The sequence below is a fragment of the Delphinus delphis genome, chromosome 7 (genome assembly GCF_949987515.2).
Source record: "Delphinus delphis chromosome 7, mDelDel1.2, whole genome shotgun sequence".
NCBI lineage: Eukaryota > Metazoa > Chordata > Mammalia > Artiodactyla > Delphinidae > Delphinus > Delphinus delphis.
This window is the reverse complement of record NC_082689.1, coordinates 3,433,090-3,459,764: the sequence shown is the minus strand read 5'-3', so window position 1 is coordinate 3,459,764 and position 26,675 is coordinate 3,433,090. Positions and strand designations below refer to the sequence as shown.

Genomic DNA, 26,675 nt, shown 5'->3' with positions numbered 1-26,675 from the left:
CACGGCTACAGGCAGGACAGCAGGGCTGCGCCCACACGCTGCTTCTCGTCCTCTCTGTGCTTCCTGCCTCCATCACGAGCACGCACGCGCACACACAGCCTGGCTCATGCGAAGGGCTGGAGCGGATTCCCCGGATGCGGGCAGGACGGCGAGCTCAACCACCAGCCTCCCCTGAGCACCTGCAACCCCACGGGCTCATCGCCTCCCAGGCTCTACGCCCACGCCCCCTACCACCACCTCACGGTCCAGGACGGGCTGAGATCAGGTGGGAGAAGCATTGACGCAGAGAGAGGCTTCCATAAACGTCTGCGGTGGCTGGGGTGGAGGCTGTTTGTAGAACATGCCTTTTCTTTACATCACTGGGAATATCGGCTCCTGTCCTCTCTTGGACACATATTTGTTGAGTGCCTGGCATGTACCAGACATCGTACCAGGCACCGGCAGCCCCACGAGAGGAAGGACAGACAGAACCCCTGCCCTCATGGCAGAGCTCCCCCTTATCTGAATATTAGGTCACCTGGAGGGCTCAAAACTCCCAGGGCTCAAGCCGCACTGCAGACGGATTTAACCAGAGCTTCTGGTGGGCACGGGGATGCTGCCTGCAAAGGCTCCTAGGTGATTCCATTGCAGGGCTGAGCCCCACCTGCCTCGTGGGGGAGAAGGGGAGGAAAAGGGGCTATCACAACCGGCAACGGGGAACCCAGCTCCAGGATCACAACGCACCCCATCCCATCTTGGGGGAAGGGAGGGAAGCGTGAACGGATGCCAAGTGGCAAGGAGTCAAAGAATATGTTTTAATAATAACTTCTAGCACAGTGTTACTAGCCTGGCAAGACGGGAGAAAAAAATCAGAAATGTGGGCATCCTACAAATATTATTTCCCCACTCCCTACTTCATCATGGACGGGTCAGATACTCCTCTGAAAGCCTTACTGTCAGCAAAGCAGCATTCAGGACGCAAAGACCAGGGGCGGTGGGGTTTGCCTTCAGCGATGCTGGCGCGCCATCTAGTGGCCAGGGGCCACCTCAGCCTCCCGCCGCCTCTGAAGTGGGTCCCGCGCTGTGGAGAAGGGATCCCAGCCCTGCTACCCCAGCGTGGGGTAACAGACAGCATGAGGACTCAGCCTTACACAGAGGGGCTCACACCTCACGTACTTCACCTACAAGGGAACAGTCGCATACAAAACTTCACTGCAGTCAGAAACTGCAGGGCACACAGCACCAAGCTGTCAGGTTTCACCTGGAAATTGTCTAGGAAAAAGACCGCGAGTGCTTTTGGGACGTCCAGGAGCTCAGCGTCAATGGGGAAGGATGCTTTACGTTTCTGTTGATATAGAAGTTAGTTGATATAGTGAAGCCACCTTTTTCAGGGGGATGACAATGTCGTCTTATTTAAAATTTCATACAGAAGAGCCATCGGGCCTCTCTAAAGGCAGGAACGAGGTGAGCCCATGATGTGTCACCACCAGAAAGATGTCCTGTGCCCACCTCAGCCACAGCCCGCGCCTGGGGCCCCTCAGTATTTACTCACCATGAGCCCTCCTAGAGGATGTGCAGGAACAGACCCCCAGCTTACAAACTCACCGAAGACCATGGATATAAAGTTAACCCTAAAAATGCATTCCAATGGACAGTAGGTGCAGACAAATACTGTTTGATTCCACTTACACGAGGTACATAGAATGGCCAGATTCATAGAGTCAGAAAGTCCATTGATAAATTCCAGGGTCGGGGGAGGGGAGGGGGGAGGGGGAATGGGGACTCAGGGTGTTATGGGGACAGAGTTTCCGTTTAAGAAAGTGAAAACTTCAGGAGACGGATGATGGTGAGAATTGCACAACAATGTGAATGTACTTAGTGCCCCCGAACTGTACAGTTAAATGTGGTTAAAATAGTACGTTTTATATTATGTGACTTTCACCACAATAAAAAAACATTTGGAAAAACAAAAAGGACCACATGATAGAAATCGGTTTACCTTTCGGAGAAAAACTCATACGCGATACAATTTGCACCTCGGCTTGAAGTCTGAGTCCTGGCGTGCTTTGCACAAGCACCACTTCGCATTCACAGAGAGGAGCAGAGAGTAGGGGGTCTGATTCCCCCACCCCCATCCCCAGCTGCCCTCTGTCAGGCACCGTCCTTCGGGGGAATCTCACAGAGATCCTGTGACGACGGGCCCAGCCCCATGATGGTCACGCCATCTCTCCCTGGCACTGCCCCCTGCAGCTGGGCCTGCTGTCCCCTCTCCCACCTCCCAGGAGCAGGGGGGCCCCAAGCCCCCGGGCAGCCCCCTGCCCAACACCAAGTGCATGCTGGGTGATTTTCCGATCTTTATTTCCCCTCTGACCATTTCATTCTCCAGTGTCCGGTGGCCAGGCAGCTAAGGGCAGGGCCATGCGTGCCCACCCCGCAGGACATCAGGGATTCAGTCGGTATCTAGTGTCTGAGAGGTGGAGCTGACACCTTCTGGGAGCCTTGGACATGGGACCCTCTCCTGAATGATTCCCACCAGCTTGGGAGGTGGTTATTCTAAGGGACGCCCTCTTGCAGAGCCTCTAGGACTCAGGAGCAAGCCAGCATCAACAGTGAATCAGGTAAGTACCACAAGCGACGTGGAGCTGGCGGCGGCTCACCCTGAGGACCAGTGGGTGTGGGCTGGGCGCATCCTCCCCACGGCCTTTCCTGGAGTGGCCCCTTCTAGCGGGCGCAGCATCTGCCCCGCCCCGGGGGCGTCTCATTCAGAGCCAGCCGTGCATCTCCCTGCTGCCTCTGGCCCTCCTGCTTCTCTTGTCTCTGCAAAAGCTCTCGGGCTGTGGATGACAGGAGAAGGACGTGGCCTGGTTGGGAGGAAAATCCCCCAACCCAGCCCAGCACTCGCCTTGCACACGTGGCATCCCCCAGGGTCCCACCCTCCCTGATGTTTTCCAGGAAGCAGGAAACACGGGCCCTTGACTCCTGCCCACTTTCCAGGCCCTGGGGACGTTCTGCTGGGTCCCAGGTTGCCAGAGAAGAAGACCTGTTGAAGACCCAGTGATGGTCCCCCCACCCCCTGCTCTGGGGTCGGAGGCTGGTCACTCACCGACAGCACTGAAGACTTCAGTCACCTGGTGGTTCAGTTTGGCCGAGGTTTCCATGAACAGCAACCCCTTGCTCTCTGCAAACTCCCTCCCTTCCTGACGGAAATGGCCACGGAAAGCCCACATTAATCATCAGAAGTTTCCCAAGAACACTTAGACGCCTTCTAACAGGAAGACCCAAGAAACACCGAGAAACAATTGCACCAGCAGAGAACGTCATTCCTCAAGTTCTGTTTCTGGGGCTCCCAGAGAAGGGGGCCCAGACCAGGGAGCAGGGCAGGGAGGGTGCTCGCTGGCAGGGGAGCCCGGCACCCGCAGCGGGGTCCAAGGATGCTTTCCTTGGCGAGGTTCCTGCCCCTACCACGGCTCTCTGGCACCGGTGGGCTCTGAAACCAAGTGAGAACAGAGGAAACATGCAAGGGGAGTGGGGACAGCCTGGTGGGAGCCTGGCCCTTCTCTGGGTCCCCCACCACCGTCCCACAGGGGTCCGACCTACGTGGAGTGAAGGGTGTACAGAGCAAGGGCGTCTGGGAAACACCAGGGCTGCTCGTGTGGCCGAGAAGCGGAGAAGCGTTCATGGGAAGGCCGGGGTGAAGGAGGAGCTGGGGGCCTCCCCGTGCAGGCCCCTCGCCTCCGGACCCTCCCAGGAGGCGCAGTGCTCAGTGCCTGACGCTGAGCCGGCCCCTGGGGGCTGGGCCGGCCGTGCCCACAGCATGGCGCCCAGCGGTGTCTACTCCCCCCACCCCCAGCCTGGCCCGCAGAGCTTTGCTCTTCACCACTCCCCAACGAGCTTCTCAGCCCTTTCCCAGACACAGGGATGGGGACATTATTACTTGTATTTTAAAGGACAAGGTGACCTGGTACAGCTGAAGACTCGGTGACTTCAGGTAGCTCATATCTGGGTCACATGAATGAAACTCAAATACCCCCCTTTGCCCAACTAGCTTGGGGGTTCCAGATGGGGTCATTTTAGGGGTTTGTCCTCGGGTCCAATGAGCCTCTGGCCCCTAAATTACAGGTCCCCAGCCCTCCGTCTGCCAGTTTGTCCTGGAGGCTTCCCAGGATGGGAGCACGGTTACCTCACCCCCCGTGGAATGAGCACATCCAATGCACAGATCTTGACTCCTAAACTCATTCCCCGGCACTAGGAACCAGGGCTCTTTGGGGAAATGATTGATTCCAGGGCTGGGGCTGAGAAAGGACAAAGGTGAACCTGGAACAACTTGGTGAGCCAGAAAGGAAGGAAGCGCTCAAGGAATAACAGGGCGGGTGACAGGGCCAGCGGAGGGGAGCGCTCTCAACGGCCAAATCTAGGGGCAGATTTCCCGCGACCAAGAGAAGGACGTTAGTGGGGAAATGACGAAATCTGAGCGACAGCTGTAAAGCAGTTCGAGTGTTCGTTTCCTGATTTGCTCGTTGTTCCGAGCTTACGTAAGATGTTACCATTTGGGAAAGCCAGGAGAAGGGCCGACAGGGACTTCTTGTACTATTTTTGCAACAATTTTTGTAATTCTGAAATTATTTTAAGATGAAAAGCCCCCAAATCAATGTGAAAGCTGCACTGGCCACAGGTCAGCTTGGCCTCTGCCCAGCCAGGCACCTGAGGCTCCGGGGTCTGCCCCCCGCCCCCAAGGCCCAGCTCAGTGGGAGCTCAGAGGGAACAAGAAGCCAGGGTGGGGTCTGGGGGCCCAGGGTCTACAGCCCAGGCCCCAGGGCGGCCGCTTCCGTGCAGGCTAAGCCACGGGGTCCCCCTCCCGCGGGCAGGGGTCCTGGGAGAGCGGAGAGGAGACCCCTCCCGTCCCTGAGCTGGGCCCCCGGCCTCCAGTGGGTCTCCCCACCCAGGCCCCGTCTCCCAACTCGGCCTGACCTGGGCCCCACACGCTCTTCCTAAATCACCCATCAGGCCCCCACCCCAGGGACTCAAGGCTGCCCCGGTATAAAGCCCCCACTCCCAACACCGGTGCTGGGATCTCTGCCTCTGAGCCCCAGCGCCTACCCAGCACGGCCTCCGTGGCCGCCCCCTGCCCCCAGACTTCTCCCCTTCCTGCCCTGCGCTGTAGCCCAGCACCCTCCCCGTCCCGCTCTCCCCTCATCTGCCCCTCCTCCCAGAGCCTCTCCTAAAACCCACCCCCACATACACACACACAGACACCACTGTACACACGCGTCCTGTACACACACGTCCTGTACACACACGTCCTATACACACACGCGCGTCCTGTACACACACACACGCATCCTGTACACACACACGTCCTGTACACACACGCGTGTCCTGTACACACACATGCATCCTGTACACACACGCGTCCTGTACACGCACACGTCCTGTACACACGCGCGTCCTGTACACACACGCGTGAACCCCTTGCTCCCTGCTTCAGGCTCTCCCCGCTTTACAAGCAACCGCCTAGAGCATTTATTCTGCTGTTGGTCGTTTTACAGAAGAGCTGCAGCTTTCGGGTTCTCTCTCCCTTGCTCATTTCCTAGCAAAAAATTTGGATTTGCCCCTTCTTGAACAGTTTATTGAACACAAAGAGAAAGATCTGAAACCCGCCATTACTCAAAGAAGGAGCGAGGGTGGGAAGGGTCGTGGTTTCCTCATGGAAACCGTTCCCTGCACTGCGCCCGCCCCTGCCAGCCCTCGGGAGGCTGCGGTCATGCTCGCAGCTCTCCCCGCAGCCAGGAGCAGACACCTCTGGGTCTGACCTTCCCAGGAGAGACCAGAAACCTTCGCCCAGGAGGGAAGCTAAAGTGGTATGTGAGTGTGTGCGCGTGGGGGGGGGGGTGTGTATGAGTGTGTCGGTAGGTGGGCGTGTGTGTTTGGGGTCCCTCCCCCCTCCTGCACCGGGGACATAATGACCGTCTCCAGGCCCACCTCAAAGGTCACCTCCCGCTCCTGGTTGAGGTCCGTCTTGTTGCCGACCAGCATCACCACGACTTCTCCCGGGTGGAACTCCTCCTCCAGGTCCTTCAGCCACTGCCGCGCCTTGCAGAAGGAAGCCTGAGAAAGGAAAACAGGACTGTCAGGCAAACCCGGTGGTCTTCCTCAGCCATCCCAGGAAGGACAAGGCAAGTGTCGGTAGCTACCCTGCGTAAAACACAGGATCCAAGTGACCCACCCAAGGAACCGTGAGGGATGGATGGGGGTGCTCTGTTCTGGGTACTCCGGGAGGACCACAGAGGGGCGCAAACCCAACCGTGCAGCAGGAAGAGGGGCTGTCAGGGAGGGCTTCCTGGAGGAGGTGACCAACCTACACTGAAGGAATCTACTGGTTGTCACGATTTTAACATAAAATGGCACATGATCCAACTGGCCTTATATCGGGCCCCAAGGGCTGTTCTGCCCCTTGAGCAGGGGTAGCTGGTCTTTCTCTGGCCTCGGGTGGTCTGGGCCGAAGGCAGCTCTGTCCTCACCCAGCCAGCAGGAGGCTGGGGGCTGCAGGAGGTTCCGAGTCAGACCTGGAGCTCTAGGGGCCTCTGCTCCACGATACCCTCAAGGACCACTTTGTGGGGAAGTGGCTGTCACACCAAACCCTGATCCTAACTGCAGTGCCCCACAGACCCGGGAACGGGGCCTGTGTCCTGGGTCCCACGCAGCCCCTCTCCCCTGCAGCCATGCTGACCCAGTAGGCCTGCTCTCAGCACTGCAGGGGCTCCACGCACGGCACTCGACCTCCTTAATTCCACCAGCACTGCCCTCTGACCGGAAATCCCTTCCCCCTCGCCACTCACATGCCCACCACCACCTCCCTGCCCGGCCCTGCCCAACAGGGCTAATCCTGTTTCTCCCAACGTCTCAGCTAGAGCCTTCCTGCAGGAAGTATGGTGCCCCTCCTGGCAACTCCCATAGAACCCCACCCTTCCCTGCTGGTACACTAAGCATCTGCTCACTGCTGTTTGGCCCGATGAGATTCTGTAGTGGATGTGCAGCCAGGGGCTGTATCCTGTTTTCATAACACCCCCCTCACCAGCTCCGTGGGCACCCAAGGAATCGTGAGTGATGGATGGGGGTGCACTGGTCTGGGTACTCCAAGAGGACCACGGAGGGGCGCAAACCTAACTGTGCAGCAGGCAAAGGGATTGTCAGGGAGGGCTTCCCAGAGGAGGTGACTGACTTTCACTGAAGGATTCTCCACTGGTGCTCACGATTTTAACATAAAGCACCAGCACAGGTCAGTCACGTAATGCCGCCAGAAGGTTGCATCCCTGTGCCTGGGAGGGCGGGGACACACCCAGGTGAGCCTCACCTTCCTGGTGACATCATACACCAAAAGCGCAGCATTGGCACCCCTGAAGTAGAGGTGGCAGACGCTGTGGTACTTTTCCTGGCCAGCCGTGTCCCAGATCTCAAACTTCAGAGACGCAGCCCCCAAATCCACCACCTTTGTGAAGAACGCACCTGAAACAGAAGCCCAGAAGGAGTTTTACATGGAGGACGAGGTCTTTATCCACGGCTCAGCCTGGGCCAGCGTGAACCCTGGGCTCAGCAAACCAGCCAGAGACAGCCAGCCCTGTGCTTCCTGTCACCCTCAGTGGGGAAGGCTCAGCAAACACCTCTTCTAGAAGATGGCATTTTCCAGAAAAAGCAAAGAGTGGCAAGGAATTTGCTGCAGACCTTTGCAGATTCCACAGAGGCTTTGGGTGGGAAGATAGACTCTCAGGGTCCTATTCAAATCCTCTGGACTATGTGAGGCATGGAAGGGTCTCTGACAACCAGGGTCACCCCGTGGGTGTCCAGCGAGGTAGCTGGCATGCTGACGGTCACACCAGCTCCTCCCCTGCAACCTTCCCGGCCTCCTGCTAACCCCCCAGCCTGACCCACACCTCTCCCTGCTGACCTCCCTTCTCCACTGACCTCTCTGCTTGGAATCCTTCCTCTTCCCCACCTCCCTACATGTCCACCGGGTCTCTGAGTGTGAGCCCTTGGGGCAGTGCTGGGGCCCCCTTCCCTGGGCGTGGTCTACAGTAGCCCGCCTGTGCTTATCACTCAGCCACTGCACAGGTAGACTTCCGTGTTCTCATCTGTCACCCCTGGTGACAGGGAGCACCTGGAGAGCAAGGACTTTTATGCACTATTGTCCCTGCTTAATAAGTACACACAACGAAAGGTCTATCCCCAAACCATTCATTCAACATATTGGGCAATCCACCTTTCATTTGAAGACTGTTTTCCCCTTAGCATAGCTTTCCAAAGTGTTGTGGCTTTAAAATAGTTATTTACTAACACCAGGATGTTCTGTCCCCAGAATGTAAAATGGTGCAGCCACTATGGAAAACAGTATGAAGATTCCTCAAAGAACTAATAAGAGTTGCCATGTGATCCAGCGATCCCACTCCTAGGCATATATCCGAACAAAACTATAGTTCAAAAAGATACATGCACCCCAATGTTCACAGCAGCACTATTCACAATAGCCAGGACATGGAAACAACCTAATGTTCATCGACAGATGAATGGATAAAGATGTGGTACATACATACAATGGAACATTACTCAGTCATAAAAAGAATGAAATAATGTCATTTGCAGCAACATGGATGGACCTACAGATTATCATACTAAATGAAGTAGGCCAGAAAGAGAAAGACAAATACCATATGATATCACTTATATGTGGAATCTAAAACATGACACAAGTGAACTATTTACAGAACGGAAACAGACTCACAGACATAGAGAACAGACTTGTGGTTGCCAAGGGGGAGAGGAGGTGAAGGAGGGATGGATGCAAACTAGTATATATACAGGAAGGATAAACAAGGTCCTGCTGTAGAGCACAGGGAACTGTATTCAATATCCTGTGATAAGCCAGAATGGAAAAGGATGAAAAAGAATATACGTATGTATAACTGAGTCATCTGCTGTACAGCAGAAATCAACTATACTTCAATAAAATAAATTTTAAAAAAGATGTTCTGGGCTTCCCTGGTGGCGCAGTGGTTGAGAGTCCGCCTGCCGATGCAGGGGACGCGGGTTCGTGCCCCGGTCCGGGAAGATCCCACATGCCGCGGAGCGGCTGGGCCCATGATCCATGGTCGCTGAGCCTGCGCGTCCGGAGCCTGTGCTCCGCAACGGGAGCGGCCACAGCAGTGAGAGGCCCACGTACCGCAAAAAAAAAAAAGATGTTCTGCCCCCATAGCGTATAGGGTATGTCATATACAGAACTAGACCAGGGACTGGGAGGGGCCAGGGATGAGACTCCAGACAAAGCTTCTGTCCTGCCCAGACCCGGGCTGGGTTGGAAGCTTGTTGGGAGATTCTGGTAAATGTAGCCACATGCTTGGAGTTAAATTTTTCACTCCAAGGCCAGTGTGTTAGTGCCCTGGGGTTGTCATAACAAATATAACCGCAAAAAGCGTGGCTAAAAACAGCAGACATTTATCCTTTCAGTTCTGGGGGCCAGAGGTCCAAAATCAAGGTGTTTCCAGTGTTGGCTCCTTCCAGAAGTTCTGAGAGGGAATCTGTTCCACACCCCCTCCTGGCTCCTGGTGGGGACCAGCAACCGCCGGTGGTCCCTGGCTTGTAGGTGCATCTCTCCCGTCTCTGCCTCTGTCTTCACATGGCCACCCCCTCTGCATCTGTGTTCTCCTGTTACAGAGACACTGGTCATGGGATTCAGGGCTCACCCGAAATCCAGGAATATCCTTAACTAGTTACATCGGTAAACACCCTTTTTCCAAATAAAGCCACATTCATAGGCACTGGGAATTAGGAGGAGGACGAATCTTTTGGGGGACACGATTCAATTTGCTACCGACAGAGAATAAGAGACAAGTCTGGGCTGAGATTTTTAGCATAGGAAGGGTAAGATCATGATTCTCTCTCATGAGAATCTAGTTTGGGGTGACTCCTAAATGGAAACCGCTGATCCACCCTCTGCCTGCACATCCTGGATTTTTCTGCTCGTCCACAAACTCGAAGTCAGACACACTTCCTAGGTGTTATGGACCGAATGATTGTATCCTCCCAAAATTCACATATAGAAGCCCTAACCCTCAGTATGATAGTATTTGGAGATGGAGCTTTTGGGAGGCGATTAGGGTTACATGAGGTCATGAGGGTGGGGCCCTGAGGATGGGATTAGTGCCTCTGTAAGAATGCACTCCCTCTCTCTCACTGTCTCTCTCTCTTCTTCCCTCTGTCTCCTCTCTCTGTCTCTCTGTCTCTGTCTGTCTGTCTGCTCTCTCTCTCTCTCTCTCTCCCCTCCCTTCCATGCAAACACAAAGAAGAGGCCATGGAAGCACACAGCCAGTTACCTAGATGGCAGCTACCCATAAGCCAAAAGAGAGCTCAGGATGAAAACTCCTTGGCCAACACCTCGCTTTTGGACTTCCAGCCCCCAGAACTATGAGAATAAACTTCTGTTATTTAAGGCACCCAGTCTGTGGTGTTTATTATGACAGCCCAGCAGAACACCACACCAGGTCAAAGAAAGCTGCCGTCTTCAGCTCAACAGTAGGACTGACAGCTCCCAGCTCATACAGGGCTACTGTCAGGACGGAGCAGGACAGAAGCTCCATTAAGACTGTTGAGGTCTTGAGGGTGAGGACCACGCCTGGGCCTTGGAGGGAAGTCTATCAGCTGCAACAAACTCTGTCAGCTTGCTTCAACCTTAGAGATCCCAGCTTCCTCCTTTACCAAGAGTCAACAGTGCCCTCTTCCCAGGGCGGTTGTCAAACCCAGGAGAAAAGAGACGAGGTGCAGGGTGTGGCACCTGACGCCCCTCCTCCCCTCCCTCTCCGCTCTCCCGGGTCACTGCCTGGGAACAGCAGCCTTTGATCCACACCCTTTGTCTGTTTGCTATCAGGTCAAATCACACTTCTGTGTGCGATTTTGGTTTCAGCCTAAAAGTCATCACCGCCAGGTTACAGGTGGGCATAAAATTCAGGTTTGCCTCCTTCGCTTAACAATCTTAGCTTCTGTTCTACTCTGAAAACGATGGCTGGTGGCTGAGTTTAAATCAATGTAAAATCCCAACCGATTTCCAAGGAGCGCAGGGTTTTCACACGGAGCAATGATGTGGCATGAGCGGCTGTTGGATATTCACAGACCGCAGCACCTCGTCTCCCCTGGAGAGAGACACAGACCCCCCAGGTGGGCCCCTGGGCTGGTATCCAAAGCAAACTTCCACCCCCTGCCCCGTGAACTCCTGGCTCCAACCCACAAAAGAGCCCACATGTATCACCTTCCTTGTTCAGAAACCCACTGACCACATTTTCTACCTGTTCACAGCTAAAGCCAAAAAGTGATTAAAAAGTAAACTTCCGAGATATTCAAACAGACTGGGAGATCTTTCCTGAAATGATGTTGGCAACAAGCTGGGATGTGGGAGCAGGACCAGGCCCAGAACCCAGAATTGTCCACGTTTCTAGAATACGCTGGTGGAGAGGACACACCGGCACATTTTTACCAGACGATACTCTGAACCGGGGCCACCTGGCATTGCTTCATATGGTGACACAAAGCAGGGCTCCAGCCTCCTCTGGCCCCAGCACAGACCTCAACACAGGAGCCCCAGCAGTGGGGACACTTGGGGACGCTTCCGGCCCCCTCCCCAGCCTCTGGAAGCGGGCGTGCCTTCCACTTGCTGAGCTGAATGGACCCCCAGTAGGCAACGAATGACAAGAGAATTCACTGGGGGTTGTTCTTCAACTTGCATTCTGTTGCCCCCAATTAAAAGGTGTCTCAACTAAATGTTAACACAAGGAAACGTTTTGCTTTTTGACCTTTTAATTTAAATAAACGTCCTATCCTGCTCACTGAAGCCCTCTCTGCGGCGCTCTCTTTTCTGTAAAAGTCACGAGCTGCTTCCCGGTGGAAGGGAACACAACATGGGTGACTTCTCAGGGTCACCTGGGCTCCAGCAATGTTTCATTCAGCAGGGAAGGGAGGTGGGGCGAAATCCAGCACCTTTCGAACCTTCGCCGCCCCAGGCAAGGCCCAGCTGGTCCAAACTGGCTTCTGCCAGCAAATCCGAACGCAAGCACTAGATGTCACCACCCCTCCAAAGATGTCACTACAACGTGCAGGGCAGGGAACTGGGCTGGAATTTCCCCTGCTGCTGCCTTTCAGGATTCCAGGATGAGGGGTCTGCGGGAGCTCTTGGTGCTCCAAGCTCCCAGCCACCATCAGCGCGTCTGGCAGCGGCCCACCTCCCCTGCCAGCCCGTCTCTCAGATGGGCCTGGCGGGCTTTGTGGTGCTGGGGCAGCCGGGAGTTCAGGGGGTTCTGGTCTCCTCCCAGCAGGCCACGCCCTCGGGCGGCTGTGCTCAATTCCACTCAGGCTCTGCTTCGGGTACAAGGGTCTGTCACCGCCTGCCACACTTACGGCTCCGGCTTCCTCTGGAAGAACAGGTCTTGCCGCAGGGTGGCTGGAACCCTGTCTCGGCCCGGGCGCTCTTCTGCACAGCTGTGCCCAGTGCTTGTGTAACCCTCCACTGCGGGGCCACTCCACACACTCACCGACAGATCCAGACCCTCTGGAGGGGCCCAGGGACCCCCGCTCTTCCCCAGGGCTGGAGTGTCTTGCAGCCGGCCTGCCCTGAAGGCAGCACCACCAAAGACATGCCAGGCCCTGGTCCCCCCGCTGCCCTCGGGAGTGTGAGCGTGGCCGTCTGAGGAAAGGGGGCAGCAGGAAAGGGTGACAACTGAAACCAAGCAGGACCCTGGGGGGCTCCTGGGCACAGAAGCCTTTCCATTGTCCCCTGCTTTTGTTTGTAGGGAACAGACTCCAGCCCCCATGACCTTCCCTGAGTTCCAGAGGGCAGATTCGAACCGTTGCTGATCAGGGAAGGGAGAGGACGCAGAGACAAGGGAGGGGCAGCCAAGAAGCAATAGAGCAGCCTTGGGCCAGGGTCCCGGTTCCGCCTCAAGGGATACACAGAGGGACTTCCCTGGTGGCACAGTGGTTAAGAACCCACCTGCCAATGCAGGGGACACGGGTTCAAGCCCTGGTCCGGGAAGATCCCACGTGCCGCGGAGCAACTAAACCCGTGCGCCACAACTACTGAGCCTGCGCTCTAGAGCCCGCAAGCCACAACTACTGAGCCCACATGCCACAGCTACTGAAGCCTGTGGGCCTAGAGCACGTGCTCTGCAACAAAAGAAGCCACCGCAATGAGAAGCACAACGAAGAGTAGCCCCCGCTCGCCGCGCTAGAGAAAGCCCGTGTGTGGCAACGAAGACCCAAAGCAGCCAAAAATAAATAAAATAAAGGTCCAGTGGTTAAGACTCTGCATTTCCAAAGCAGGGGGCGCAGGTTCGATCCCTGGTCAGGGAATTAAGATCCCACCTGCTGTGTGGCGTGGCCAAACCAGAAAAAACAAAAAAGGGGGGCGTGTCTGCTTTTATAATAATATAATAATTATCATAGCATAATAATTAATAAAACCACATAGAATAAAATATGTGATTAAATATCATATTATAATAAATAATATTATTTATTTATTTTTATAAAAACTTAGTCATCGTTATACTATCCACCTGCAAAGGTCGTAAGAACATCACAAGGTGTACAAGGCATGTGAAGTAGGCCCAGAGATGTACGTGGCGGAGACCGTCATTCCCACAGGGAATTTAGCTCCTCAAAGCAAAGGAGGGCGCACTCATCTCTACGTCCCTTACACCCAGCTCAGTGGCTGGCACCTACTAGGTGCTCCATAAATAGGCTGGTTGTTGATTGAATAAAGGACCGCTAAACCCACCTAGAGGGCTGCGGGCCACGGCAGCCCAGGAAGCCAAGGCCTAGGGCACCAGCCCCAGGGCAGAGCCGGGGTCCTGGGGAGATGAGCCCGGGCCTGGGGGAGGGGCACGGGCAGGAGGAGGACGGCCGGGGCCGGGCAGAGGACCAAGAGTGGAGAGGGTGCACCCCGGCCTGCCACCCAAGCAAAGGCCCCCCAACCCTGACCCAAGCCCAGGCTCTGTGCACCCTCCTGACCCTCGTAGGACCCCTGAAGAGAGCACGGTGACTTGGACAGCCTGGAGAGGGTGACAGCTTGGCCCCCGACTTGCTGGAGCTAAAGGAAGCGGTGGAGGTGACTGGGGTTGGGGAGACAGGGCGCCCCACCCACCGTCCACGAGCTGCAGCGCGCTGGACCTGCGGGTTTCTCACTTGGGAGAGTTAGCGAACTTGTCTGCGCTCCCCTTTCCCTCCCCGGAAATACAGAACGCCAGCACCGCCCGCAGCCTCGGCCTGGCTCTGTGTGGGGGGCCTCTTCTGCCCCACAAGGTAGGTCAGAGCTGCAGGCCTCCCTGGGCCCACTGAGCTAAGTTCTCAGCTCACCGTGAGTCCCCAGGCCACTCCATGCCTGCTGGAGCCCACCCCCTGGCCGCCCACTGCCTCCCGGGATGCTGGCTCTCGAGCAGGGGTCCTAAACTTTTGGGGGGAAGTTCCCTGTAGTAAACATTTTAGGCTTCGAGAGATGTACTGTCACCGTTGCCAGCAATCAACTCAAAGCCGCCCTTGCAGAGGGAAAGCAGCCACAGAGGACACACAGGCATGCGCGGGGCTGTGTCCCCATAGAACCTTATGTGCATAAACAAGCAGGGCCCTGGGAGCCGTGGCCTCGGACCTCGGTCTTAGAGTGAGATCCAGCCCGACAAGCCGCCCGGTCTGGTCCCTGCTGTCTCCCTCCCCTGAACTGGAATCCAGGTTCACACCCAGGGACACAGCCCTCAAAATCCCAGCTTGGCCTGGCCCCCTTCTGTGGTCTCTGCTCTCAACGAAACCCACTTGAAGCCAGACTTGGCACTTTGTCGTATTTTTTTAAAGCCCAGTCTGATATCACAGGTGAGCGGTGTCAACTTTCCTGCTGATGGAGAAGAGGTGGCCCTGCGTGCCCCTCAGCTGGCCTGAATCCACGGTCTCTACCAGCTCTCCCCGCGTTCCCGTCCTGGGGCCAGCCCTTCACCCTGCTTCTGCCCTTCTCACCACTATTTCTGGGGGCCTGGCCCTGGCAGATCCCTTCGGGCCGCATATTCCTCAGGGACTCAAGAACCACCCTTCTGAGAAGATTGAGGGCCCCCAAGGAGTTAATACCGTTTGCTGAATTTTGTGCTCTGTTTCTACGTTGGTGTGTCTGCTTGGCATCTTAGAGAATCCTCCACACCTAATGTGGGCCTGGGACAGAGGCCACACCCAACAGATACTTGGCTGAGTGAGCGAATGAATGGATGAGTGAGTGAATGAATGGATGAGTGAATGAATGGATGAGTGAGTGAATGAATGGATGAGTGAGTGAATGAATGGATGGGTGACTGAATGAATGAGTGAGTGGACACAGAGAAACGGAAGGCTTTTCCATAGCGGAGCCCAAATTTCACACCGAAGCTTTCGTTCCCAGTGAGGTGTCTCTTCCACCATGACGGCTGCCTCCTGAGAGGACTGGCACAGAGCACACACTGGGTTTCCCTATTTTAGGTGGGAAGTGGGGCTTTTCACCCCCAGACAGGATGTGAAGGAGACCAGTTATCCACAGATGCGCCAAAGTCCCTCCCCTCTGAAAGCCACGACTTGCTATCCTCTTTAAGCAGTGCAGTGAGAGAGGCCTCCCTCCCTGCCGTCCCTTCCTACAGCACCCACCCTATCCGCCAGCCCAGGCCAGGCGGGTAAGCCGAGTCCAGGCAGAAAGGGAGCAGCGTCAGCAGGAGAGCAACCAGCCAGGGTGAGAGGCCGGCTTGTTCAGAGGGCTGAGTGGCGAGCCTGGAGGCAGGTTCTTCTTCTGGGATCCCCCCTCCACCAGCAGAAGCCCTCACACACCCAACCCTTCGGGGCCAGAAACTCTGTCACGGATACACTACCCGCCCCCTCCCCGGCCCCCGCAGACTCCAGCTGAGCTGAAACCTGTCTGGGTTCTGGATCCCGTGTGCATGCCTGCCTGGGGTGGACCTCATGCCCTCCCTGCACGTGCCAGGCACTGCCCGAGGCTCCAGGAGAGCCTGGGAAATTCCCAGGTGGCCTCATCCCCAGGTGCCCCACGTGTGGGTCAGCAGCCCTGGCTCCCCCACCAGGAGACGAAGGAAGGGTGCCCTGTCCCGTCACTTACATCCCACGGTCGGCAGGATGCTCCTGAAATCATTCTTCACATACTGGAGAGCCAAGCTGGACTTGCCCACAGAACCACTGCCCAGGAGAACCAGCTTGAAGATGCAGGCCTGGCCCAGGGCAGCCCCGGGCCGGGGGACCCCCTCCACCTGCGCCATGCCCTGCAGAGAGACAATGATGGATGGAGGCTGAATGTCAGATACCAAATACTCTGAGCAAGTGGGCCCCCGGGACGCTGCTGCCCTGGATGAATACAGACAGCCTTGAACGGAAAGGAGCTCCACGTCAGAGGCACCTGGCTTGCCACTCTGCACCCCATCTCCCCTTCTGGAACGTGGGGTGAGCAATAGCTATAATATACGCCTGCTGTGAGTGAGTGAATGGATGAGTGACTGAATGAATGAGTGAGTGGACACAGAGAAACGGAAGGCTTTTCCATAGCGGAGCCCAAATTTCACACCGAAGCTTTCATTCCCAGTGAGGTGTCTCTTCCACCATGACGGCTGCCTCCTGAGAGGACTGGCACAGAGCACACACTGGGTTTCCCTATTTTAGGTGGGAAGTGGGGCTTTTCACCCCCGGACAGGGTGGAAATGTTGTGAGGTGCTTGCAAAGCGTGTGCACGGTGCCCGGCAGGGGCCTATGCATATGAACGGCTTCGTACCCTGCAAAGTAGTGATCGTGTGCGAGTCATCACACTGGCTCATTGCCCTCTTTCCATCACCTCTCACTTTTGAAAAACCTATGACTTATTCCAAAAAGGTTCTGAAATACCTAAAAGGTACAGCACTCTCTCAGCTGTGGTTCATGGATTCAAATTGGTGTTTCAAGAAAAAGCTTGGTGTTTCAAGGATCTCAAAACATTGCATTCCTTCCCACTGTATTGAAAGCCTCAGAACCCACAGTGATATGCCCTGGAGAAAAACGGCTCTGTGATCAAAATTAATTTGGGCAAACCCTGCACATGTTTTCATTGTAGAAAATTTCAGGCATGTACCAGAACAGAGAGGATGGAGGTCGCTCTGGTGGACCTCAGATCTCCATCATCCACCTCCACAAGAATCAGCTGTGTAAGGCCAACTGGCCCGAGGCAGGGGGACACAATCAGATTCACAGGTTGCATCAGACCGAAATTCTCCGGACCACCCAGTTCCAGAAACTGCCCTGGAGACATTCCGGACCACCCAGTTCCAGGAACTGACCTGGGGACTTTGAACCCAGCCCAGCCTTCCCGCCTTTCGAGGGGCGGGACTAACGGTCCACCAGGATACCCAAAAAGACCACCAAATAAGGAATGCCCTGCGCCCTCCCAGATTCACCACACCCCTTGCCCTTCTTCCCCTATAAAATCTTGCCCAGCCCTCGCCCGGGCACGACTTCTCTGGCCCCTTTCTCTCGGACCAGTGAACCTCGAGGGAGCGCTCCCTAATAAAGCTCACTTGAAGCTTTCCTCTGTTTCCCGGTGCGTTTGTTAAGATCCGACCTTAGAAGCTGTGGCCAATCTTGTTTCACCCACATCCCCAAACCCCGCTTCCTCCGAAGATTAGTTTGAGGGAATTCCTAGACATCCTATTAATTCTCCTGCAAATCTCGGTTATATGTACATGCATCCTCTTTTTCTCTGTAATTTATTTGTTGAAGAAATCAGATTGCCTTGTAGTTTCCAGTCTGGATTTTGCTGATTGCATCCCTAAGTTGTCATTGAATGTGTTCCCTTGAACCCTGATTTTCTGTAGCTTGATGGCTCAGAACAGAAATCTGATTGGATATAGGCTGTCTTTTGGCAAGAATACTGTCATGAGTGTGGTGGGCATTTCCTCAGGAGGCAACAGCCATTGAAAACTGTCCCTACGTCCACTGTCTCATTCGGGGGCTGCAAACTGGTGGCATTCCACTGTTATCATTTTGTCTTCGTCTACTCTCTGGATTGCATCTAGAGAAAACTTCCCCTGAAAAATACCCAAACCCACCTCAGAGCTAGCCCGTTCAGTGAACAGAGCCTCTCCCACCTCATTGCAGTGGGTGGGAATGGAGGAAGGGAAGGGATTTTGAAGAGGGAGGGAGAAAAGCGAGAGCAGTTGGAAGCAGACCCGGTTTCCTCGCTGTCCCCAACAGGCAGCCACAGCCACAGACTGGTCTGGTCTGCGCTGTGGGGACAAAAGGAAAAGAATCGAGTTTGGGATCAAAGTTTAAAAGCAAACAGGACGGAGTCCTAAATACCAACAAGACTTTCTAAACAGAAGGTGACTGGAGTTACAGGGTTTGGCAGAGAAGGGTTCACAGGCCCATCCACTCCCTGGCGAAAGGGACACAGCAGAGCTGAATGGTTACTGGAAAGCATGTCTGGAGCCCCATCTTCCATGGGATGCTGTCAAGTTTCACCATCGGGGAGGATGCTTAATTGTGTCAACGGATGACATCCCACCAGGGCACCCTGCGACTTCCTCTGCATCCCGAAGACCCGCAGCTGCCCCGGGGGTTGGGGAATGCAGTTCTGCAGGGGCCGGTCCTCTCTCCAGAACCCACCACCCATGCAGGAATTCAAAGCAGTCCTTCTACAGATTTCCGATCCACTGGTAGAAATTAAACTCAAAGGCAAAATAAAATAAACACCGGGAACAAATGGGGGCGCCCCCCAAAGTGGCTGGCCCTCACGGATAAAATGACAGCCTAGGATTCAGCTCTACAGGCCAAAGGGCAAATCAGAGTCCGGAATGAGGATAGAAGCCGCAGGAAAGATAACAAAAAGATATTGGCTCAAAGTTCAGAGGTTGCTAGAGCCGCTTATCTGTCAACCCCACGGCCTAATCATCTGGGGAATTTGCCTTACGGTGAAGAAGCTGCTACATCTGCTCTCTTCTCTCTGTTCACCTCGATGCAATCCCTCTCCCACCGCAGCCTCCTGTCTGGTCTCACAGCTGCCACCCCTACCCCACCCCCTCACCCCCGATCGTGTGTCCAGTCCCCATAAATAGCAGTGCATAAAAGAGAGAAAAGTCTCTGCATGGTGGGGCCCACAGCTCCCTGTTCCTCTTCTTGACGGAAATGATCCGTTTCCAGCTCTCCCTTAATTCGCAGAATTATTTTTTTCTTGGTTCTCTCTCTCGCCGGGCTGTAACTGCTCACGAAAGCAAAGACAGTGTTCACTGAGATGACAGTAGGTGCTCAATAAATGTCTCGCGCATATCCGTAGGGATGGCGTAGCAAGTCATAACTAGAGAGACACGCTGCTTCAACCCCATAGTTTGCACAGCCAGTCCAACCCCAGGGAGCTTGTCAAAAAGTGGGCTGGGAGCTTCCCTGGGGGCGCAGTGGTCGAGAGCCCGCCTGCCAATGCGGGGGACGCGGGTTGGTGCCCCGGTCCGGGAAGATCCCACATGCCGCGGAGCTGCTGGGCCCGTGAGCCATGGCCGCTGAGCCTGCGCGTCCGGAGCCTGTGCTCCGCAACGGGAGAGGCCACAGCAGTGAGAGGCCCACGTACCGCAAATTAAAAAAAAAGTGGGCTGGGATCTCTGCAGAAAGAGAAACCAGAGGAGGGGCATCCAGGAGGTGCTGGGACCCGCTTCCTCCAGGCAGCTCAGCCCGAGTGACCAAGAAAAGCAGAAAGTTACAGGTTTAAAGGCAACCCGGCATTCAGATTCAGACAACGTATTCAGATGAGGCTGCTGTAACAGCACGTAAAACCTTGACCAACTTAAAATGGTTTTGCCTCCTTAAAGAGGTGGGTTGACTAATCAAACCCGGAGTTACTGTACAGAGACAGCACTGCGCATGCGCAGAGCCTCCAGGATAACTCCCAAACCAAAAAGCTCCAGACTAGGAAACTCAAAGAATAGAAACGTTGCCCCCAGAGCCCTTTAGGAAGGACAGGTCCTTTAATAAGGAAAAGCTGGCTTCCTGGAGCGCTCGCGTAGCTTATAGGGAGATTCGAGACTAGCCGGTTCGCTTCCAAGTTTAAAATTCCCCGAAGCCCTTAAATTTTGCCCCAAACGTGGATTGTAGAGACGCGTTTGAGAGCCTTGCCGGTCGACCTCGAATTAAACCTCTGTCTTTTCTCAAAAGCCAGTGCCATAGTGTTGCTTCTATGCTTGTTGGGCAGCGAGCCCTTGCCCTACAACACTGCGGGGGAGGGGGGGACCAAGGCTGATGGACCCGCCATCTCCACTGAGGCGCAGGGTGACCGTGTGCTCAGGGCCCCTGCACGGCTCGGCGGCACACAGGTTTCTACTGAAGCAGAGCAAGAAGCCTCCGGGGGTCCTGGCGTTACCCCACCTTACAGAGAGGCCCAGCAGCTTTTCTAAGAGAAAGATGCAGGAGTCCAAGCCAGAGCAGGCTCAAGGAGGAGGATGGGGGCGGGGGAGAGATGGACTGAGAGTTTGGGGTCAGCAGATGCAAACTATTATATAACGGGTGGATAAACAACAAGGTCCTACTGTATAGCACAGGGAATTATATTCACTATCCCGGGATAAACCATAATGGAAAAGAGTATGAAAAAGAATGTATATATATGTATAATTGAATCACTTTGCAGTACAGCAGAAAGTCACACAACATTGTAAATCAACTAGACTTCAATAAAACAAATTTAAAAAAAAATTTTTTTTTTAAGCCAGAACAGGCTGCCTTCACGTCCACACTGGATTCACCAGGCAGGAGCATCATTTCAGTCACTTACAGAGGCAGCAGGACCTGTGCTCCACCCACATCAAGAACCGCTGGTGCAACGAGCCTGCCGGGGAGCCGCTGGCCGGACCTCATTGCCCAAAAGATGGTCATCTCAGTAGCAAGCCCTCACTTACAAACCACTTTTTTTTTTTTTTTTTTTTTTGGCCTAATGTAGAGAAACAGAAAGTAGAGTGGTGGTGACCAGAGGCTGGGGTGTGTGTGGGAAGTGGGATGATATTGGTAAAAGGGTGCAAACTTCAGTTGTAAGATTCACAGGTTCTGGGGATCTCATGTACAGCATGATGATTAAAGCTCATATGGTATACACTCGCAAAGTATTAAGAGAGTAGATCTTAAATGTTCTCACCACAAAAAGAAATGGTAATTATGTGACGGGGTGGAGGTGTTTTTGCAATATGTAAATGTACCCAATCAACACGTAACATACCTTAAATTTACCCCATGTTATATATATGTCAATTGTCTCAATAAAGCTGGAAAAAAGAAACGCTTTTAAGAATGGAATTCCCCAGGTTTCTGTGCCACCCCAGGCTAATACCTTGTTTCTTGCGAACGTACTTAAGACACCTGCTTAGAAGCAGATATTCCACTGATCTGTGCTGTAATTTTACATAAAGAGAAAGTTCTAACACACCTACAGCAATTCTCAAGTATTTAAAGATACCCCTTTAAGTTTTCCTTGCTATTTATGTGCACTAATTAATAAAACTCTCCTTAAGTCAAGAAAATCTTTAGCCCCAAACATGTCTGAATTAACCAAAATCGGTGGAGTATGAATAAACATGCCATTACTATGATACCACATACAGGTGACACATCTCTTTATCTAAAAACATTATTTTTCAATAAATATGAACACATAATTGTCAATATGAAAAAAATGAGATTACCCGTAATTCCACAGCCTTAATACAACGAGGGATGGTATTTTGCCTACTTTCTTCTAATTTTTTGTATAAGAATCTTAAAAACAAACCATCATTTTAACATAAAATTATGCATCCTACATTAAAAAAAAAAGTGAGACATACGAAGGGCGGTTTTCCACATTACTGCATATGTTGTAGATGCATTTGACCCATGTGTGTTTAATGACCACATAATACCCCTACAACGTTTCCAATTTCCTGAACTATTTCTCTGTTACTGGATTTTTACTTGGCTTTAATTGTTTTTTCTCTGTAATAAATAAGACTGCAGTAAGCATTTTCATGTATGAGTTTTCGTGTGATTACACGTTGATTAGAGGTGGAAGCCCTCTGTTCGGAGAGGACTCCAATTGAAAAATGTGACTCCTGACCCGGCCCCTGTAATTTCACGAAGACAGGGTTACTGAAGTGTCTCTAAACGCAGAGACGATCTCAAGAATGCCACGTTCGTGATCGGGGCCAACAGGGACACCCTGCGGAGCATTTCGGTTTCGGGCTTTTCATTTCTGACAAGCTCATCTCCTTGCACCAAGGGAAAAAGGAGAGCTTGCAAGTCCAAACCGGTCTTCCTGGGGGAGGGTCGCTCCAGGGAAGCGTCTGATCTGCCGAGTTCGTCGCCAGCGAGCACGTCCTCCTCCAGCTCTCCCCGCCCAGGCGTGTAAGGAACGCAGGGCTTACTGTGCAGTTGTCTATTCTGAGGTCAGTCGGTAGCACTTGGGCACCGTGATCCATGTTAAATGGATTCCTGTAAGGGCCCCTATTCATTACGTTCAAGCCTTTAAATGGATTTTCCCAGAGGCCACTCTTTAAATAGGAATCTCCTTCCAGGACCCTGACCTAGCAAGCCATCGGGGACGAGCAAGGACACCGCTGGCGCTCAGAACACACCCCTGGCTCTTCACTTCGCCCTTTTGACTCTGTGCACTGGGGCTCGTGCACGGACACACGTCAGACACAAAGGTGCAGGCACACATGACACACACGGATACACTCACACCCACATACATGCACACAGACACACAGATACAAACAGACACACATCGACATTCGCACACAGATACACACACACACACACACACACACACTCGACAAAGCACACAGAAGTTTAAACAATGACACACACAGTCGACAAAGCACGCAGAAGTTTAAACAATGACTCACCTGTTCCCCAGGCCTGGTCACTTCCAGAGAGCCTGACACCCTATCATCACCGGGTCCCACAGGGCCCCTACGTGTGTCCCCTTTCTCCCCGCTTCTGGCCAGGGGAAAGGTTTGTTCCCTCAACAGGCGGGCTGGGGCGTGGCCGTGGCCCCGGGGCCAGGCAGAGGCTCACAGAAAACAGGTGAGAGGCAGCAGCCTCGGGCCAAGGCGATGCCCAGCCCCTCCCCCAAGGCCTCCTCCCGTACCGAGAGGCTCTCAGGGCAAGGTCCGCCGTGGTCAGGTGGTCACCTGGGGCAGCGGGAGGCTGGACCTTAATGCAGGCGCTGCGGGCGCACCTGGGCACCTGCCGGAAGTCACGCTCCCATCCGGTCACCCAGCTGCGCCTGAGTTTCTCAGTTTTGTTACGAGTCGCATTTTAATGCTGATTTATTTCCTTCTGCTCCTCCCTCGAGCTGTGGGGCTCTTTGTTGTGCTTGAAACTAGTAGCCCAGAAGAGAAGGAAGTATTTGGGTCAAATGAATTCATTCCTGCCACAAACAGCTGGGCGCCAGCGCTGGGGGCCCTGAGCCTGGAACCAGGGGCAAGGCAGGGTGTGCTGGTCCTGGGGTCAGACCAGCCCATCTTGCCTGGATGCCTCGGGGTGGGGGGCTGTATTTCCCTGATGCCTTCTCCCAGCAACCTGACTGCATCTCCCGGAGGTGGGAGGGTCTAGGCACAAGACGAGGGCAGGGGACATTTTCCTCGTCCTCCCAAATTCATCACACGACTCTAGCTGCGGAATTTCCCGCCTCAGCAGTGATGGAATAGCCTCTTTGAGATAAGATTTTCAGCGTCTCCGAGCACTGGGGAAGGGGGAGCCAGATGCTGAGAAAGGTAGAGATCTGTGGGCCACGAATCTGTCTGCAGACACAGTGTGCAGAAAGCTGGCTTTCTTTATGTTCTCATGACTCACCTTAATTTCAGTGAGACACGCTCTGTCAGCTCCGTGGTTCCCCCGCGCCCTGCGGGGTCCTGGGGTCTTCTGTTAGAGGGGACACCTGTGTAAGTCCCAGTGGGGACTCCCTCCCACCATCCCTCCAGGGCCGGCCTCTCTCAGCTGCACCCACACCACCCTGGGGACAGGGGTTCTTCCCCCACACAATCATTTCGTCCGGGGTGCAGCCGCCTCCCCGGGTACCACCACATAATTGTCCTGTCACTTTGGAGACTGAGAACCCCTCTCCCCTTTTGAATGATGTCCTCATCCCCGACCCGCAGACCGGGAACCAAAGGTCTGGGTGCTGACGCACTGCTCTGCCCAGAGAACCCGTGTGACAGAGGGTCCAGCTCTGATGCAGGTGAAGGTGCTTTTCTCTAACGGGGATGGGCGTCTCCCCAGTTATCGTGAAGCATCCACCTTCCTGCAGGTTGATAGGGGCACAAGATGGAAGGGGGGTGTAGAGATCAGCTTTGTGGCAGGAATGCAAGAGACAAAGTAGTAAATAACCAGCGTCTAACACCCCAAATGGGAGTTTTGCACCCGCAGTCAGACAGTAGGTTTGAAAGCCAGACCCTGTCCAAAGAAGAGATTTGGGGGTCCTTTAAGAAGCTCCCATGTGACTCTCCAGCCACCATGGACCACGTTAGGGAAGGTCCCAACTGGCGGGCAGAGGGGGAGATGGGGGGAACGGGGACGCAGAGGCCCCCTGCTCACAGCTGCGCACACGCCTTTCCTGCCCACCCTCGAGGGCAGGGGCTTGCAATCCTGGAGAGGTCTGGGGAGCCCAGATACGCCAGGGGGCCGGCTGGAAACCCCTAGAAGAGCCACTCGTGCCAGTCTTCTCTGTCCCTTCCCCTCCTCACGCTGCCATGAGGTCTCGGGTCACCCTGCCCACCGAGGTCCCCAGCGTCCGTCTCGCAGAGGAGTGGGAGTAGAAGGAAGGCATCTGAGAGAGCGGGCATCTCACCCGCATCCTTTCTGTGACTGCGGGAGACCAAGGTCCCTGCACTGGACACAAGTTGAGAAGCCCTCCCTCAATTTTCCAGAGGAAGAGGCCTCGCAGAGAAGTTCTGGTTAATCGCTATGAAATAAAACTGCGTTAAGAATTCTGTGACCTGTGGCCCCAGAACCCTCAGTGACTGCCCCAGGGGAGGACGTGTCACTCCCGGGCGCAGAGGAAAGAGCCCCAAGTTCACGATGCTCCCACCACAGCCTGGAGCAGAGCCAACCCAGCACTCGGACAGCCTCTGGGTGGATAGGGGCTCGGGGCCTGGGTACTTGTCTGTCAGCCTGTAACAAGCAACCACCAACACGGTCGCCTACAACACACGCTTATTATCTCACAGTTCCCATGGGTCAGGAATCTGGGCACAGCCTAATGGGTCCCGTGCTCAGGGTCTCACAGGCTGCGGTCAAGGTGTCGGCAGGGCTGCATCCTTTCTGGAACCCAAGGTCCACTGCAAGCTCATGTAATCTTGGTGGAACCCAGTCCTCTGCTGTTGTAGGACTGAAGTCCCGTTTTGCTACTGGCCGCCAGTCAGAGGGCACTCTCAGCTCTGAGAGGCCCCAAAAGAGCGCCAAGCCCCCAGGCCCTCTCACACACGGCAGCTTGCTTCCTCGAGGCCATCAGGATCTCTCGCTGACTTCCAGACCCACTAGCACAGCCTCACCTGATTAGGTCAGGCCCACCGGGCACAATCTCCCTTTCCTTAACTCAGAGTCAGCTGATGAGGGACCTTAGTTGCATCTGCAAAAACCTCTTCCCCTTTGGCATGTAGTATGACCTAATCTCAAGAGTTGGCATCATTGTATCCAGGCCCTGGGCACCCTCAAAAGAGGGGATTAGCCAGCGTGTGGACACCTAGTGTGGGCATCTCGAGAGCCATCTAGAATCCTGTCTGCCTCGGACCTGAGCCAGAGCACACAGAGCGGGGGCACTGCTCCCCCCACCAGGGACGCAGAGGGAAAGCGCACCACCGGCAGGTGGTGAGAACCACCCCCCACCCCGGGGCCTGAACTCAGGCCAGTCCCCAACAGCCGACCTTTTCTCACCTCGAAAGGCCCAGGGGCACCATGAGAGGCCAGGACTCAGATACTCAGGAGGGCCTGGGGGCTGATTGCTTCTGTGGTCTCAGGGTCACCCTGCACAGCTGTCATTTGGGTGGGTCTTTTCCCTGAAACCTTAGGGTTCCTCCTGCAGAGACCTTGGCAATCACTGCCCTCTCGACACCTGTTTCCTCACCTCTAAGGTGAGGGGGTTCCCTTCACCTCTGGCCTCTGTGATCTGGTCTCACGGCACAGAGAGCAAAGCGGGGGGCACTCATGCTTAAATCAGAGGAGGCTTTCCCGCGAGGTTGTGTGAGTCAGGCTCGGGGACAAACAAAGTCCCTGGTGGGGAGGATGGAGACTTAGAACACAGACCTTCTAACCCCACTGAGACCTGCACCCCAGAATTATCACTGCTTATGGTGGAAACTAATCAAAGACAGCACATAAGAAATTTGCTTACGTGACCATAATTAATATTATTTTTATATGGCCATACTAACTTTTAACTTTCTCTCTTGGCATTTGTCAACTTTCCTGTATTGACATTAACAGGAAGAATTTCCACTGCACCAATTAATCAGGCCACAGATTCAGACAGGTACACTCATGGGCATATTCCCCCTTCAAAAGAAATGCAAAATTACAGAATTTTGGAGCTGAAGGGGCCCCTGGGGACTATGTGGCCTGAGCACCCAGTGGCTGAAGAACCCAGCAACAGCCCTGCTGACTCATGTCCCAGT

At 54.4% G+C, this 26,675-nt stretch overlaps 1 protein-coding gene across 1 annotated transcript; it reads right to left on the bottom strand.

Moving 5' to 3' along the window:
* Positions 1-1,706: 1,706 nt before the first annotated feature.
* RAB17 (RAB17, member RAS oncogene family) lies at positions 1,707-23,182 on the bottom strand. The gene is made up of 6 exons (XM_060015456.1): positions 22,908-23,182; positions 16,130-16,289; positions 7,331-7,482; positions 5,959-6,084; positions 3,083-3,176; positions 1,707-2,813 (listed from the first exon to the last, which is right to left on the bottom strand). Exons 2-6 carry the CDS (start codon positions 16,284-16,286, stop codon positions 2,701-2,703), a joined length of 642 nt encoding a protein of 213 aa, XP_059871439.1. The 5' UTR covers positions 16,287-16,289; positions 22,908-23,182; the 3' UTR covers positions 1,707-2,700.
* Positions 23,183-26,675: the final 3,493 nt, after the last annotated feature.